General features: G+C 37.0%; 1 protein-coding gene and 1 long non-coding RNA gene across 2 annotated transcripts in view; one reads left to right on the top strand and one right to left on the bottom strand.

Annotated features, from left to right (window-relative positions):
* LOC148949314 (uncharacterized) overlaps positions 1-17,630 on the top strand; it is a 101,074-nt gene that overhangs the window by 62,015 nt on the left and 21,429 nt on the right. The window lies entirely within an intron of this gene.
* Tango9 (transport and golgi organization 9) overlaps positions 14,128-17,630 on the bottom strand; it is a 45,553-nt gene continuing 42,050 nt past the window's right edge. Inside the window, 1 exon segment of the mRNA XM_089093338.1 lies at positions 14,128-16,530. Coding sequence (XP_088949464.1) covers positions 16,315-16,530 — 216 coding nt within the window. The 3' untranslated portion in view covers positions 14,128-16,314.

Raw genomic sequence — 17,630 nt, 5'->3', positions numbered from 1 at the left:
CTGGGACCACTGGGTCGATACGATCACCCCTGGAAAAAAAAATACAACTAACAAATAAACACGCATCAGTGATCTTTCTTCTGGCAAAAAATACAAAATTCCACATTTTTGCAGATAGGAGCTTGAAACCTCTACATTAGGGTTCCCTGTGACGCTGAATATGATGGCATGATTTTCATTAAGGTTCTAGGACTTTTAGGGGGTTTTCCCTTCTTTTTTCGAAAATCAGCAAACTTTTCTCAGGCGCGTAACTTCTGATGGGTAGAACTAAACTTGATGAAACTTATATATTTGAAATCAGCATTAAAATCTGATTCTTTTGATGCATCGATTGGTATCAAAATCCCGTTTTCTAGAGTTTCGCTTACCATTGCGCCGGGTAGCTCCTTACTTACTGTTCGTTACCACGAACTGTTTGAAAACTGAAAAGATATACAATATTATTTTTTCCATGAAAAGACTATGTCAGCAAGAAACGAACAGAAATTAATTAAAAAAAAATTTTCCACAAGACGAATTTTTCAAAGAAAAGTAAAGAGCTCCATTAAGTCAAAAATGAGCAAAAAAAGTCAAAGAATCTTCGGAGCGTAAAGCTACCACAAATCTCCATCAATAAATAAATGAAACTCAAAACGAACAGAAACTACGATAAATCGCCGAGTCAAACTCAAAACGAGTAAAAATTAACATGAGTACAGCTGATAACCCCTATGCCTTCTGAAGACCAGAACACAATTTGCGCTTTACTGAAAACAGAATATGTTTGAAATGTTTCCACTTTTATGAAAATATGGTGAAACATTTATTGTGTTTTCACCATAAATGAAAAATCATCAAAACCTTAAGGAAGAAATGTTAATATATGTCAATTAAACTGACAATCCCCGGTCATTTGTTTGCTTGTTTTTTGTTGTTGTTTTTTGTCAGTAAAGCGCAAATTATGTTCTAGTCTTGAGAAGGCATGGGGTTAATCAGCCCTACTGATGTTAATTTTTACTCGTTTTGAGTGTGATTCAGCTATTTATTGTATTTTCTGCTCTTTTTTAGTTTCATTTATTTATTGATAGTGATTTGTGGTAGTTTTACGTTTGGAAGATTATTTGACTTTATTTTTGCTCCTTCTAGGGTTATTAGAGCTCTTTAATTTTCTTTGAAAACTTGTCTTGTGGAAAACGTTATTTAAATTATTGCAAGACAAGGGCTAGAGGCGGATGGAGTTCGTCCGGAATGAGGCAAACTATGTCTGCTGATCACGTGCCTCTGGATATGGGGTGTCTTCTAACTAGACGCTCCATGTTAATGGGCAGCCTCAACCTGATGAGGTGGATGGAGCCCACCCCAGGGACTCTCAGTATCTAGGAAAGTCCTAGCTCTAATTAGATCCCAGGCCTAGGCTCGGTTGGGCCAGTAACCCTCCATTTCACCGCAACGAAAAACGATGATACTGCCTCGGATGACCTTCCCCCCCCCCGTACCTTCCACGACACCAGCATGTCCCTAGACCGATTTTAGACCATATTGACCAAGGTGGAATACGACTCACCACCTGGAACGTACTCACAATCAACTTTCCTGGAGCTAAATCAATGCTTGCCTATGAGCTAAAACGCTTCAATATAGCTGTGGTTGGTCTTACGGAAACCCGCCTTGTCGGAAGAGAGTCCGAGGATATTGGTGAAGAATATCACCTGATCTGGTCTTGTGACCCAAAAAGCAAGACAAATGGTGTAGGCCTCGTGCTGAACGCCAGAGTCAAGAGATGCCTTCTCTCCTATAAACAAATTTCAGATAGAATACTGATGGCTCAGCTCCAGCACAAGCATGGAAAGTGGACAATTGTTGTATGCTATGCTCCCACCAATCCGAGTCCTGCGGAAGTGAAGGATTAGTTCTATGCGGAGATATCAGCGACCCTGTCTAGAGTCCCACCCCACGACATCGTCACTCTTCTGGGAGACCTTAACGCGACGGTAAATGGCAGGGAGGGCGTGGGGAGAAGTGTTATCTGTCCTGTGACTCCGGATTCACTGAATGACAACGGACAAAGACTTCTCTATCGCTGCAATATGCATAATCTGGTCATATCAAACACGCTCTTTCAGAGACGAGATATACACAAATACACTTGGTATAGTAACGACGGCCAGACCAAGAAGATGATTGATTATGTTATGATATCGGGTCGCTGGCACTCGTCAATAACAAATTGCCGGACTTATAGGTTGACCGAGCTTGGAAACACAAACCATAGGATGGTAGTCACCACACTGAGGCTACGCCTGAGAGCGCAAGGACAAAAAAGACGGCCTCCCAGGTTCGATCTGAGTAGTCTGGCTACATCTGAGATGCAACAGAAGTATGCTCTCGACATCTCTAACCGGTTTAGCTGCCTCCAAGTTCTGGACGACCCTGAAGTAGCATGGAAGCCTTTCAAAGATAATATACTCGATTCTGCTGGCAGTACCATTGGCCGCAGCAGACACAAGAATAAACCCTGTATATCCCAGGAGACTCTGTCTGTGATCGAGCTGTGCCGGAAGGCTCGCTTAGCAAAGAATATGCCAGAGTACAGACTTCTCAATGGCCTGTGCAATAGCCTACTGCACAGTGATAGGAGGACTTTTGTTGACAAGAAAGCCAGCAATCTTGAAGATACTTCAAGGAAAGGAGACACCTGCTCCCTGTGCAAACACCTCCGCGAGCTGACGGAATGGGAGACTTCCACCGTGAGCCGTGTTTTGTCTGCTGACGGCAGCATGCTGGATGACGATGCAGGCCAACTCTCCACCTGGATCAGTCACTTCTCAACGCTTCTGAACGCCGAGGCAGTTGCTCATCCCGACCTAGATCTGATTCAAGCACCCATGGTCACACCCGAGGCTACTTCCGACCTCCTACAGCAATCGTTTACCACTTCTGACATCCAAAATGCTGTAAAACGGTTAAATAATAATCGAGCCCCCGGCGTCTGTGGTATTTCTGCAGAACTCCTCAAGTACAGGGGTGCAGCGATGATTCTTTGACTCCAGCTAATCTTCTCAGCTGTATGAACGACGGAAAGCATACCGAATTACTGGCGTGCTGGTATCATATTGCCGCTCTGGAAACGTAAAGGCAGCCGTCAAATCTGCTCCATCTATCGTGGGATCACGCTTCTCTTTGTTCCTGGTATATTCTTCACCATGTCACTCCTGGACAGGTTTTCCAGCTTTATTCGTAGAACGAGAAAAGTCCAGTAAGCCGGATTCATGCCCGGCAGATCAACGACGGAGCAAATTTTCACTATGCGCCAGTTGATCAAGAAGACGCGAGAGTTCCACCGAAAGCGTACATCGCATTCGTGGACTTTAAGGCTGCCTTTCGATTCTGTTGATCGCCGTTCACTTTGGCTGATACTAAGATCTACGGGTCTACCCAAGAAGTATTGCTCACTTTTTGAAAAGCTGTATGAGGATACGGAAAGCTGCGTGCAATTCAATGGAAGACGCAGTCCCACATTCTTGGTGAAGACTGGCGTCCGGCAAGGTTGCGCTGCCGATCCCGAGCTTTTCAACTGCGTCATAGACATATGTTATGACCAGCATGATGAATCGCCTTCAGCTCGGTCTTCAGTTCAGAGACCGGCTACTATCTGATGCTGACTCAACCGACGACATAGCACTATTTGCAATCACCGTCAAAAAGGTCACCATAGCTCTCCAGGTGCTCTCAGAAGAAGCCTCGAAAGTTGGACTGAAGATCAACTAGTAGAAAACCAAAGTTATACTCCTTGAGCCTCCCACTTCCCGTTCTACTGTAAAGGAAGTCAGCATCGGAAGCAACCGAGTAGATGTGGTTGAAGACTTCACTTACCTGGGATCTATTCTGTCGAGGGATGGCCTGATCACAAAAGATCTTACATCTCGAATAGCCGAACCGTCAGCACTTGTCAGGAGGCTTAGCAGCATCTGACAAAAGTCAAACATAATCCGCTTTACCAAAATACGCATTTACAATGTGTCAGTCAGCACCGTGCAGCTATATGTAGCAGAGACCTGGCCAGCTGCAAAATCTATCCTCAGCGCCGTTGATGTCGCACAGACGAAGCATCTCCGAAGAATCGAAAGACTTCATTCGGCTGACTTCGTTAGCAGCTGGACTCTCCGGTCAGGTACCGCTCAAACTACTTTCTCCACACAGCGTATTGTTCGGTGGTATGGCCACTTCCTTCGCATGTCACGCGACGTCCCAGCACGTGTTGAATTCGCCTTCAACTCCACCCTACACGGATGGAAGTGACCCAGAGGATGCCCACCCACTAGGTGGAAAGACAAAGCCGATGAATCCCTCACCCAAGCCCACATCCCGGTGGAAGAAGCTCTGAGCCTGGCAAGCGAAAGGTCAAACCGGAGGTGCCTAGTCTCATCGTTCTCTACTCCGAACCCTCGGTAGGAGCCTTAAGTCAAGTAAGTCAAGGGCTAGATGAAACAAGACCTTCTGCAAATTAAGCAACGGTTTTTCTTCTGTTTGGTGAATCTCTTAAGTCCTACAATAAGCTGAATAGTTACGTGGACCATATGCACCATAAAATATATGCCGTATAATCGAGATTTTTGCACTAATGTAGTATTTTCACATTTCAGAAAAGTAGAAGCTCCCCCCCCCCTCGTCCCATACTGTCCCCTGACTATAGTCCTGCTTGAATAAATGTGAAGATAATAGTGGCAACATATCTTGAGATCATTTACTTCGTATTCCCCTGATTGATTTGAAGATTTGGACCACTTCAATAAGAGCTTTCCCTAACCACTTCTGTACGAGCCATAAATAAGTTCCTCCATTTAATTTCAAACTACTCTTATTGATGAATTTTCTATACTTTACAAAAACATTTCCAAATATGGTTCGATCTTATTTGTAGCTCTTCTATACTCCACAGCAGAAGTTATTCTATGAATGTTATTTTCTTAGAATAGAATACGATTTATTAGCTAAAAGAGCAAGGAAGCTATTTGTTTCTCTTTATCTTATAGTGTATATGTTCATAAGAAAAAGCCTGGGTGTCAGAGCCCCCCAAATGGTGGCGAAGAGCAGCATATGCTAAAATGAAAACTGTTTAAGCACACAAGCGATAATCCTTTAAAAAAAATCGTATCCAAGGGTAAATGAAGACCTCCCTTCTAAATTGAGTTCTATTACACTGTTCTGTAAAATTTGGGTACGATGAATGGTATACAGTAGTCCATTATCCGAGCAAGACAACTGTAAACTGGCCTGGAATTGAAGTTTTTGTTAGCAATGGCAAAGGAAACTGGCTCTCCGGCAAATTAATATTAAATATAAATTACGATCCGGTCTTGATGAATTTTTTGGGTGAATTTGAAAATGCAATATCAATTCTTCTATTATTCCGGTGTTTTGCTAGAGAAATGTTCGTAAACTAGTTTCTCGAAATTAATAATTATCTAAAAACTATAGTTTACAGAAAGGTTATATACAGTGCAGGCACTAAGGAATGTTGGGTGACATTTCTGTGTTACATCTTTTTGGAAAATTCAGGGAAGTTTTTTAGGAATGTAATATCGTGAATCTTATTTAGACTTTCAAAATTCAGAGAGCCAGAATTTGTTCATATAAGTAAAAAAATTAAACGTAGAAATAAAGCTTTGCTTTGTGAAATAGACAATAAATAAAATCCTGAGTAATAGGTAATTCATCAGGATGAGATACTTAAGATTTGACAGAAAAAGCAAGGCTTGCAAGTGCTTCACTATAAGATTCCGATATTTCGTATTTTTAGCGTCATGGATATGTATTTATTTGTTATCTTGTTTTTTCTATCTCGTTTTCATCTTTATTAGAGAAAATCTCATCGAAACACTAGTCTTAGGATTTTGGAATAAGTTACAATCTGACGTAAGTAGTGACTTCAAATGTCCTTCTTAAGAGCCGATTGTTATTGGAGGGCAAATAAGCTCCTTTTGCACTATTTTCTGTTAGAGGTGCCATCCTGGCAAAAAATGGCGTAATGTCAAAAATTTGGGGTTGCAACTTGGATCAGAAATGCCCAAATATATCTACAGTATTATATAAGAAATACATACTCAGAGGTAGAATGACTATTCAAATCCGGGAAGAGGTTCAAAGTTGTTAAGAATCAACCATTTCATAAAGAAGGATTTACAAATATTACTTCAAGAAAGGGTAGATTCTTTATACATTGCTAAACTTAGGATCATACAGTTATTTTGGGCAAGATTTTTTTAGATTTTCAAAAGACTTTTCAAGGAAACTGCCCTAACTTATGCAAATGACTAGTTTCAACTGAAAAAGTATATTAGTTAATTGCTTTGGAAAGGTGATAATTTTATATTTGGTTAATTCTGACCGTACTTAAATTTTTTTAAACAATTGTAGAATATGAAAGACATTCCCTGTTTCAAATAAACAAGCTATAAGAATGTAAGGGATAGCTGATTAACTTTAGGTGAGAGGTGAGCACATCATGAAATTTTGGATTGATCATTGGAAGCAGTTGCAGTCTGGCATGACTGAAGGACTGTATGCCCTCTTCCCCCTCTACAATTCTCAAAAAGTAAGGTCAAGAGGTTCAACCCATAACAGAAAAACATATTGCGAGATTGAAACTCAAAAGAACTGAGGCAGTTTTAAGGGGGAGGCAGAGAGGGCACTTGCCTGGGCGCTGAAATTTTAGTGGCACAAAATTTCAAGTAAATAATCGAACATTTATAACGATTTTGTAATTACTGAAATTTTGATTTTATTAAAATAGAGTAGAGGGTGTAGTTGGAAGTAAACATAAGCAAATTGAATCCAAAGTTTCGACTTTGCCCATATAAAGTAAGAAAAGTCAGATTTAAACAAATGAAAAACTTAGTTAATAAATGAAAATTTTGTAAATAAAGGAAGATTTTAGAAAAATTTGACCTGAAAATTTTTGGGAGACAAGAGGAGGGGGATAATAAACATTTTACCTCGGGCGAGAGAGAGACCAGAACCACCACTGCTAAAGAGTTACTCTCTACAATGACAAAGATTGAACTGTACAAAAACTATATTACTGAAGGAAAACTTCGTGAATCATCTTGAACAGGATATCAAAAACGATCATAAATTAGATTTTAAAAAAAGTTTTTCCAAGTGGAAGTAAAGGGTGAAATTAAAACTGAAATCGATCAGAAACTATCTGTATGTGAGGAAGGAGTAAGAACCCCTTCAAGCTCCACTCTTTCAGCTAAACTATTCCATTTTTCAAATACTTCAGAAACAAGGCTCTAAAACAACCCTACACTAATGAACCTTTTTCTTTTATCACCTCGCTTCGAGAATAAGAGACCTTATTTATTCGCATTTCCGCTAAACAATAACATTTTCATATCGAGGGCTATGAAAGGAAATCGGGAAATACCACGCTTGGTATTAACCGTTGAATAACCATATTGGACTCCAAAACCAAACAACTAGGCCACATTTAGTGCAAAGAGCATGGGGTCAAAGGAAGTTGCAGCCCCCGTCATATACAGATTAATTTCTGTTCTTCTTGGTTTTAATGTCACTTTTTACTTTCATTTGGAATATTTTTTTCGCAAGCCAATAACGAGAAAGAAAAATCAGCCTATTTCTGCTTTCACACGTCGACACAAACAATTTTCGTTCAATATTTTTTGTCTGCATTGAGGTCCCTGACCCTGTCTATATCCACAGTAAGTTTCAAGCTTATGTTTAGAAACACTTTCCAAATATTCTTCCGTCATGAATTGATATAGCCAAGGCTTCCTTCATTTTCTTTTTATCTTTATTCACCTGACCAAGGTGGCCTTGCTAGGTCCACTCTCCAAGCCTCGTAAGTTTGAGCCTATCAGAGCAAATACAAGTGTTATGGTTCTTTTTTTGGCGTCACGAATCTTTTGGTCTGGGATGATTAAAAACATTCATCGTCCAGTAACTGCTGTCCAATCACTTAAAATATTTTAGAACGTACTGGGGGAACCAAAATCATTATCAAGTTGTTTTTTTTCCTGCTTATTTGGGATGCTCTTAACTCAGAGACTTTCGGATATGTTTCAATCTGTTCGAAAAAAATATTTTGTGACCGTTTTACAGGCTCCATTATCAGGCAAACCAATATTGTGGATATGAAATATCTTTTGGCCTTCTCATCCCCTCCTCAAACAAAAAAATTGAAGTCCCCTCGACCCCTTAAAGTTTTAACTTAATACCCCAAGTCCTTCCCAACATATTGCAAATACGCTATCTAGCTATGTTTCTCTTACAGCCTTACCACAAGATTATCAACCTTTTCTCCCTTTCTGAAACCATTCTCTAAAATATATAACAAAATGAGGAACCTTATCCTTAAAAAAAAAATTTCTGCTACTAAACCATTACTTGGATTTTGAGTCGCTTTATATACTTTGATGTGTGTCTTTCACTTTATTTTAACAAAAAGGCAATGTTCCTGCGGCCCTCATAGCTGTTCTCTTGTCTCTGATCAAAATTCACATCATCTTCATAGTTCAGGCCTTATTTACAGCTTACTCTCCCTGTCAGTCAGATCAGACTTCAATTCCCTGACTGCCTGCTATACTGCTTGGAATACTTTGCCTGAGTCAGCTAAAGAGTGTTACTTGATTTGTACCTTCATGAAAAAACTGAAAAATTTTTTAATGTTTTTTCCTAATGTTCTTTTTCATTTTTAGTTATTTGTTTAATTTTTCTTGTTCTATTTCACTCCCTCCTAGGGTGGATGTCCCTGGGGCATGTTCGAAATGTTTGTCGGAAATATTTATTGCGCATAGCACCTCACTCTGTTGACTTGGTTTAAGACAGGTAATGGGAGGGGCGACGATTTACCATTATTTTTTACTCTAGTCTGTTTCCCCTTTTTTCTCCCCCCCCCCCTTCCTTCTCTCTCTGCATTACTAGTCATAGAGCCTTGCGAAGGGATTACGATGATGAAATTTTTTCCTTTGTTTATCAAATCTGTTGTTGAATAAATGAACTATTAACCATGAACTGCTAACCTGGGTAGACTTGGTAACTTTCGATTTACCTTGCTACTTCACTGCGAAAAAAAAATGTTACAGGGCTCATAGCGCAAAACCTTTAGACGAAGTAGATACAAATTTGTATCCCCCTCCCCCTGAGTTGAAATTCATGGTCCACTCGGTGCCCCAAGGACATCCTGAAAGTATCAACTCGATCCCTCAAGTTGTTTTTGAAATATCACAGACAAAATATTTTGGAAGCTCTGGTGCACATAAAATCTTTTAATGCACTCAGGTACGCAGGTCGTTTCAAGCTTATATCTTTGGAAAACTCTGGGAAATCTTGGCTTAGGGAGCGATCTCTAGGAGCTTTAAGCCATTCACACAGCCAAAAACAAATATGCCCCCTTTTCTGCTATAACATAGGTACGACACCGTTTAATTTATGTAATTTAGGGTTATTGCTCCTCGGGGCTTAAGGGTTGTTTCGACTCCAGAGGTATACCTATTAGATTTTTCATTCTGAACAAAATGATTGGGTCATACACACTAATCATATTCACCCCTTAAAAAGGGCACTAAAAATTGGAACTTCTAATCGAAAGAGCCTCCTGCCAAGTTTCCACGACCATCCTTCTCATTTGAAGCGGCCGAAAAAAAAAATTAATTCATTTTTTAAATAAAAAATACTAAAAGTCAATGATAGTGCATTGCCTCTGACAGCAACAAACATGCATCAAAGCCGAGCATCCGGGGATTACAGCCAAAAACACACAGAATACGCTCAGAATAGTCGAGGGAGGGCCAAATAGTGCAAAATGAAGAAAATGATACATAGAAGAAACAAACATAGTTCAATATTATAAGAAAAGGTCTTTGCTGCCACCAGTCACGTTGGTTAAACAGCAAAAACGTGTTTGTCGTAAAGGGCTACGTTAACTATGAAAAGTCTGGCCGCAGGCTGCATTGCAAATAAAATGAATAAAAGAAAACGTCAACAAATATTAGTGAGCCACTACATGTTTTTTAAAATGTGAACTGTAGCCAGAATCTCCTGTAAGAAACCTGATTTAAAATTGTATCGTTTTAATTAATGCCTAACATGTGTGAAATAAACTTTCAGGCCCATTGGCTTCTTGTTGTTTCAAACATTTATCCGTTACTATCTTTTAATATGGGTAGTTCAATGTAATATTTGCAATTTGCTTCATCATAAACCATCCATTGTAAATTCTTGGTTAATTAGCTCTGACTGTCCTTCAATTTTTTACTCGAAACTTCGCAGAATCCTTGGATGTTTTGTTACAACAAGTTTGAATTACTCAGTGGGTTTTATGTACGCTAAAAAACATAAGAAAAAAAACTTAAGGACGGTTAATTAGTTATTATAGAAAGAATTAACAGATATAGTATAGGGATAGCATTTTCAAAACCATGCTGTTACCATATAACCAATGTTCAAGACCGAATTCATTACGATTGAGGAACGGGGCAACTCTTCGAAAGTAGACGCTCTTCAAAGCAAACCCTTCAAATATGTGTGCAGGAATTTCTTTCTTAGGAGGGGGTAAATTCGATAAAACAGGCAAATTGTAACAAAATTAAAAATTTGAGAGAAGCAAATGCACTCTTGCGTAAGTGCAGGGATGTGTCACCCTGAAAATCCTTGCTCCTTCACGAAAGGAGCATCCTTGCTCCTTCTTGCTCCAACTTATTTAACGAGCTTCTATATTCATATATTTTTAATACGTATATTAGGGGGTTCGCCCCCCAGTCAATACCTCGCTCTTTACGCTAAAGTTCAAATTTTGTTCCAATTCTTTAAAAATGACCCCTTAATCACAAAGGGCGTTAATCAGAATAAGTAGCTCTTATGAAAGTACTTAAAAAATCTTTGGCTTAAAGATCGAGGTATTGACTAGGGGGCGAACCCAATCATAAACATAATATTTTCTGTTTGTTTTAAGTTTCAATGTTGCTCCTTACTTTCAGTTGAAAAACTTGTTGTTTTCTTTTATTTAATTTCTGATTTTTTTTTTAAATAATGCTGGGAAATCCGGCACCCCCTTCATAGCAATGTCCCTCCCCACATGAAAACTTCCTTCATGTAAATATCCTCCCACATAACCTCCAATCCATCCTCCACCCAACTACCAGAAAAGATCCCCCTGAAAACATCTGTATACTTCCCAATAACCAATGCTATATGTTAACATTGGGTAAAATTCATAACTTTCAGCCCTCTCCCCGGGGAATTTGGGGGATTAAGTCATTCTAAAACACATAGCTATCATATTATCGACAATGCTGAACAAAATGGCTATCTCAAAATTTTGATTGGGTGACTTTGGGAAAAAAATAAGCGTGGGAGGGGGCCTAGGTGCCCTCCATTCTTGGGGGCACTTAAAAAGGGCAATAGAACTTTTAATTTCCGTTCCAATGAGCCCTCTCACGATATTCTAGGACAACTGGGTTGATACGATAACCCATGGGAAAGAACAAACAAACCAAAAACCAATAAACACACATCCGTGATCTTTCTTCTGGCAAAACAATACAAAATTCCACATTTTTGCAGACAGGAGCTTGAAACCTCTACAGTAGGGTTCTCTGATACGCTGAATCTGATGGTGTGACTTCATTAAGGTTCTATGACTTTTAGGGGGTATTTCCCCCTTTTTTCGAAAATGCGGCAAATTTTCTCAGGCGCGTAACTTTTAATGGGTAAACTTGATGAAACTTATATATTTGAAATCAGCATAAAAATCTAATTCTTTTGATGCATCTATTGGTATCAGAACTCCGTTTTTCATAGTTTCGGTTACTATTGAGCCGGGTCGCTCCTTTCTTACAGTTCGTTACCAGGAACTGTTTGATTAACGAGCATTGCAATCCAACAGCTCCTCCCACAGAAAAAAATTTGCCCTTATTTAGCATTAGATCTCAAGCAGTTGAAGATAAGTCAAAATACCTTAGTTAGAATCGAATATAATCAATAAGATATCAACAGGTGATAAACTCATCTATTCTCAAGTTCGCTATGCAAGGGAAGGGATGCAAAAATAGGTAGCATAAAATTAGTGAAATTAAGGAAGGCAATTAGAGTACCAAAAGATTTTGACTATTCTTGTTACTAAATGTTTACGCAACACTCCTTGGTTTGAACTTTAAATCATAAATACAACGAGTATTGTGTCTTCAATTTATTAGAGCTATGGAGCCATACACACAATAAGTGCTTTCTTTCTTCTTAGCCAAATACGTACTTTTGCTCTTCTCCTTACCCCCTGTGTATTCCAACAAAATATCATTGGGCCTTTTATATCGGGGGAGGGGATGTAAATGAAGTGGTGTTTTGCAATCACCCTTATATTTGAAAATGTTGGGTTTACCTGTTGCTCAAAGATGCTTAAAAATGTGTATTCTGTGAAACTATCCTCAGAAAGCAACAAACTAAGATGAGTTACTGGCAGCACCTTGCAGTAATACCGTCTTGTAGTTGATGTTGGGCTAAATTCCCAACACTGTCCGTGATTAAGCGATATTTTATGATAACAGCTAATCAGAGGACTCTAACTGAAATCGAAGGTCGGGACCCACCTTTGAGAAATATCCGTTGGATAGTCTTTATTTCCATGTTATTTTTCATAGATACTCACCTAAGAGGAAGGAGGTTTGAACCTCTTAAATCTTCCTTTGGCTAAACCACTGCTTCGATCTTAATGTAACTGTTGAAAGAAACTTTTTTTTTACAGACCCTAATGAAGATAGTTACCTTTTTTGCTTTCTCTAACAGGCCCAGTGGTGGATCCAGGGGGGGCACCCCCCTTAGCGTAGTCTAAAGTAGTGTAATTTACTTAATTAACTCAAGTTTGCGTTAATTAAACTTGCTCCTAACGCAAGTTTACTGGATCAACCTATTTTGCGCCCCCCCTAAAATTTTTTATCGGATCAACCTATTTTGCCCCTCCCCCCTAAAAAATTTTCTCTTACTAAATTTGATTTAGTATATATGAAAGGAAAAAAGAAATAGGAGCTGAAATTATACAAGCCATCATTACTGATAAGTGAACAAGGAAACAATAAATAAAATTCATGCTTAAGCTACTATCTCTTTCTTGTTGTTAACATACATTGTTTTTTAGTGTCCACAGCGCCCAGTCAGTCATTAATTTTCAGCTCTAAAAACATTCACTTGACGTTATACCAAGGGTAAGTCAACAAGTTTAATCAAAATAGTGACATATTTTTCTAGGTAGTTTAAGTAAGTCTACCATATTCTTTCTCACGGCTGAGTTGAAACTTTTAGAAACAACTTAATTTTTTTTTTTTGGGGGGGGGGGTTGCTAAGGGGAAGGGTGCATAGTATTGTTCTCACGTCCTAACAAAAGAGTATACGCCACAGCTTTTTTCTTTTTTATCTTGCGGTGAGACAAACTCAGCTACAAATTCATCATAACAATCTACATTCAAAATATCAATTATAAACGATAATATGGACAACCAGTAAATTAGGCCACTTTATAATACATCTCTGTGTTCAAAAAAAAAAAAAAAAAAAAAAAAAAAAAAAAAAAAAAAAAACAACCCGGGAGTGATTGGTTGTAATACTATATGGAAGCGTGACGAAGATAATAAGAGTTCAAAACATGTTCTAATTTTTATACAATTTAAAATCTAAGTTTGCCTTTTTTTGTTTTTTATTAACTTTACTAGTTTTGTTAAACGCAGCACCCACACATTATGTTTTCTTGCGAGTACGAGAAAAATATCGCAAATCCTACCACTACCATGAAAGGAAAAAAAATTAGCAAATAAATTAACACTATAATGTGTTCGAATCTTTAAACTGAATCCACAAATTATATCTTGACGAATATTATACAGTAAAATAGTAATAAAATAAAAGGCTTTGCCTTTTACAAATTTACCTTTGTACAACAATTTTTTTTTAATCTACGCTTAAACTATATACTTTTCAATATAAAAAAACACACCCATTTTAACTCCACTTTTCCTAAGAGAAAAAAAAAGATGTCTCTTCCCATCGTGAAAGAAACTTTAGGGCGAAAAGCAAAATTTGAATCAATATGAAATAACCGTTTGGCCATTAGACATCCTGTTTTTCCAACAACAAAAATCATGAGAGATCAATTTATATTTCACAAACAAATCTGAATCTACAGAAAATAATTAAACTAATATATAATAAAATACAAACGCTTCAGAAATACTTAGAATATCTAAGAACAGTTTCAAAAAAAGAGGTCAACAAAGCAATCTGTTATAAAAACAGTCTTGGTCTTTAGCATACTACTAATTTCAGTCAAAACCATAAAATTTCGAGAAACAGCATATCTTAGTCATACCGGAAAACAAAAAGATTTTAAAACAACAATCCTACAATTTAGAATTGCAGAAACCGTTTTTTTTCACAGCCAACGAAAAAGTTCAAAAATGGTGTAACCATCGAATTAAAAAAATGAAACCCAATATACTGTATATCGAAAATTTTGTGGGTGCTACAAAGAAAAGGCACGTCAAAACCAAAAAATCGAACAATAGAAGAAACGAAAGAGACAATGAAGAAAATTAAATGCAGTTTCTTTTGCAGAAACCTTGAGTCCAAGACAATAAATTGTTTTGTGGAGTGAACAAGACTCCCTAAAAAAAACAATTTTCAATATTCCTTAAGAAATATAGTTCGATTATATATTAACATTCGATTATAGAGATATATATTTCGATTGTAAAGATATTCGATTATAGTACGATTAAGAAATATAGTACGATTTGAAGTGCTAAAATGAAAACAATATAGGCTATATTCTTAGCAATGAAAGGATAATTACACAACTTATTGATGAATTGAGGTGCTATAGAGTAAAAAACTAACAGTGTTTTATTATCATATTGTTTAGAATTTAATTTAAAACGTACCCTTGATATGATGTTCAATGCGTTTCACATAATTGAACGCCATGGTCTTATTTTAACGAGATGTCAAAGAGTTTTTTTTTCAGGAATTTTCTTATTTTTTAATAAAAAAAAATTTAATGTTTTGCAAGCATACATCTTTAATGTTTTTTTTGTGACCTATTGGTTAATAAAAAAAAAAAAAAAAAAAAAATGAAAATAATTTTTAATAATAAAAAATGAACAGCGTAAAGAAACTGACGAAAGAATATAAAAGAGATTCCCAAGCTCGAAATAGAGCTTGTAATAAAACACTCGAACAGGACATACTATAAATATACGTCACTAAAACGAGATAGAAATCGTCACAGACACAATTTAACTACGATTAACAAAACCGTAAATTAACCCCTAAACAATTTTCAAACTTTTGAGATTAATGGCACTTAGGATATCAAACTTAAGTAATGAGAATAAAGGACCAAATTAAAGTTAGATACAACAAACTTGTAAGAGTAGAAATGGTAGGCTAATTTCTGTTTTTAAGAATAAAAATGGCATTAAACACAACTAACGTCACAGCAATAATAAGCCTATTTATATTTCGTTTATGTTATATAAAACCATTAAAAAAGGTTGACACAGGACATGAATTACGCATTCAGAATGCGTAGATCCAGATATAAAACGTAGACTCGGATTCAGTAATTCGAATTTGTACGTGGATTCGGATATTAAATGGTTGATATACTCATATGCCAAGGGCAAGGGTAAAGCTTGCGTACTGAACCAATTACAGATCGTGTTTCAAAAACAGTTTCGGGGCCCCCATTTATATGAAAACATCCATCTTTCGTTTCAAACAAGCTAATTTGTGTTGGGACTATTTGTGAATGTAATGGAGTAATGTTTATTTTTGTTTTGTTAGTTTTATATGGAAATTTTACGGTTGTTTCTTTTGCGACCTATTTATTATTATCAATAAAAAAATCTTCATTTCCATCGAATCATCCTCCTTATTTCAGATAGGATAAACAGAAACTAGAGGTTATGGAATGTCAAAAAGATGAAACAATTTAGAGTTCGATCCTAATTAGATGGATAATTAATTTACATTTCCCAATGAATAGCCAGATAAGTAATTAGAAAACCAAACGAAAAGAAGACTAAAGAATGTCAAGAGGATGCAAATTTACGTACTTTTCAAAAAAGATAAAAACAAATACTATACTTGTTTACTTTTCTTTAACAAATGAATTATAGGTCTATTCTCAACTTTTTCGGGGAGTTTTACCTAAAATATAAAGAAATATCACTATTAAAAATGAAGAAAGAAAAATAATAACATTTAGGCCCAAAATCAAACTCAAAATTAAGCCTAAATTCCTACAGCATCCAGTAAAAATTTAAATTATTGATAAACAATATTCTCTGGATTCCTCGGACTCTCTTGAAGTTGAGGAGTAACATTAGCTATACAGGAACTACCAAACCCAGAAGGTATTGGTTGCTCATTTTCAGGTAGAGTCTCTCGCCCTCTGCATCGTCCACAGCAGCCTTGCCATGATTTTGGTAGGATATTATTGTAGGTGCACATCCCAAGCACAAGGACCATGAAACCAATTACCTGAAAGAAACGAGCGTCTCAATTGGGCTAAAAGCTCCTAACAGCAAGACAAGGATATTTTGCACGTAGACGACACATATTTAAGGTCTACGACCCACAAAGAAAAAAAACCAACAAATTACTTCTCAAAGGCCATAGTTGCCAGATGGAAATAAAAAATTGAAAAAAAAAAAAAATTCAAACTTACTAATAAGAAAACCACAATTCTTTTTGGATAATTACATCTTTAACTATTTACCGTATCTTTTTATCATTATTTTTTTTCCTTTCAATGAATGAATTAGCAATTTGATGCATTGATTTGTTTTTATTTCTTATATTTACTTTTTTTTTTTCTTTTTTTTTTGTGTCAGACCCGTCAAGAAAAAAAGATCCAATTTTACGTTAACAAAATGTTAACGTAAAATTGTTAACGTACATATCAAGAAAAAAACGTCAAGAAAAAAAGATCCAATTTTACGTTAACAAAATGTTAAGTAACTATGACAAAAGTTGGGACGAAAAAAATAACAGGCAATTCTTTAAGAAAACTACAAAAGTTGAGCCTACTTTAAATTTTAAGAAAACCCAACTTTTAAATAAAAAGGAAAAGAGATAGCCTTATGGCCATAAAAGTGAGAAAAAGAATCAACGACCACATGAGTAGGAATAAGCGCAGTAATGCTGTTTGGAAAGGGTCCATGTTTCGAAGGGGGAGTGTTAATATTGATCAAAAGAGCACAGAAAGGGCCTTTTGAACTGGATACTAGTAACAATTCACTGCATCACCAAACGAACTGAGGCCAACACAGCTACACACGCTCCTCCTCCAACCCAAAGGGATAATATCCAAGAAATTAAGATGCTTTAGCTAGGACGATGCCAGGACCGAAAGGACCCCCCACCCCTCAACGACACGCCTCCAAATGAGGATATGACAAATTTGACACCGGAAAGCCCTTTTTTCATATTTGAAGTCATGCAACTAGTCGAGAGCTCAGAAGTGACCAAAGTAATATCTTCCCCAACATGTCAAACATTCATTAGTTCAGAACCTGGGGGTTCCTTTGTAGAATAGATAAAATGGAAAACTTGGGCACTGATTTAAATGCAGATGAAAA

The sequence above is a fragment of the Artemia sp. Qi Xiang Cuo genome, chromosome 8, assembly GCF_049724085.1.
Source record: "Artemia sp. Qi Xiang Cuo chromosome 8, ASM4972408v1, whole genome shotgun sequence".
Classification (NCBI taxonomy): Eukaryota; Metazoa; Arthropoda; class Branchiopoda; order Anostraca; family Artemiidae; genus Artemia; species Artemia sp. Qi Xiang Cuo.
The sequence above is the reverse complement of the archived record's forward strand: the minus strand, read 5'-3'. Positions and strand labels throughout refer to the sequence as shown.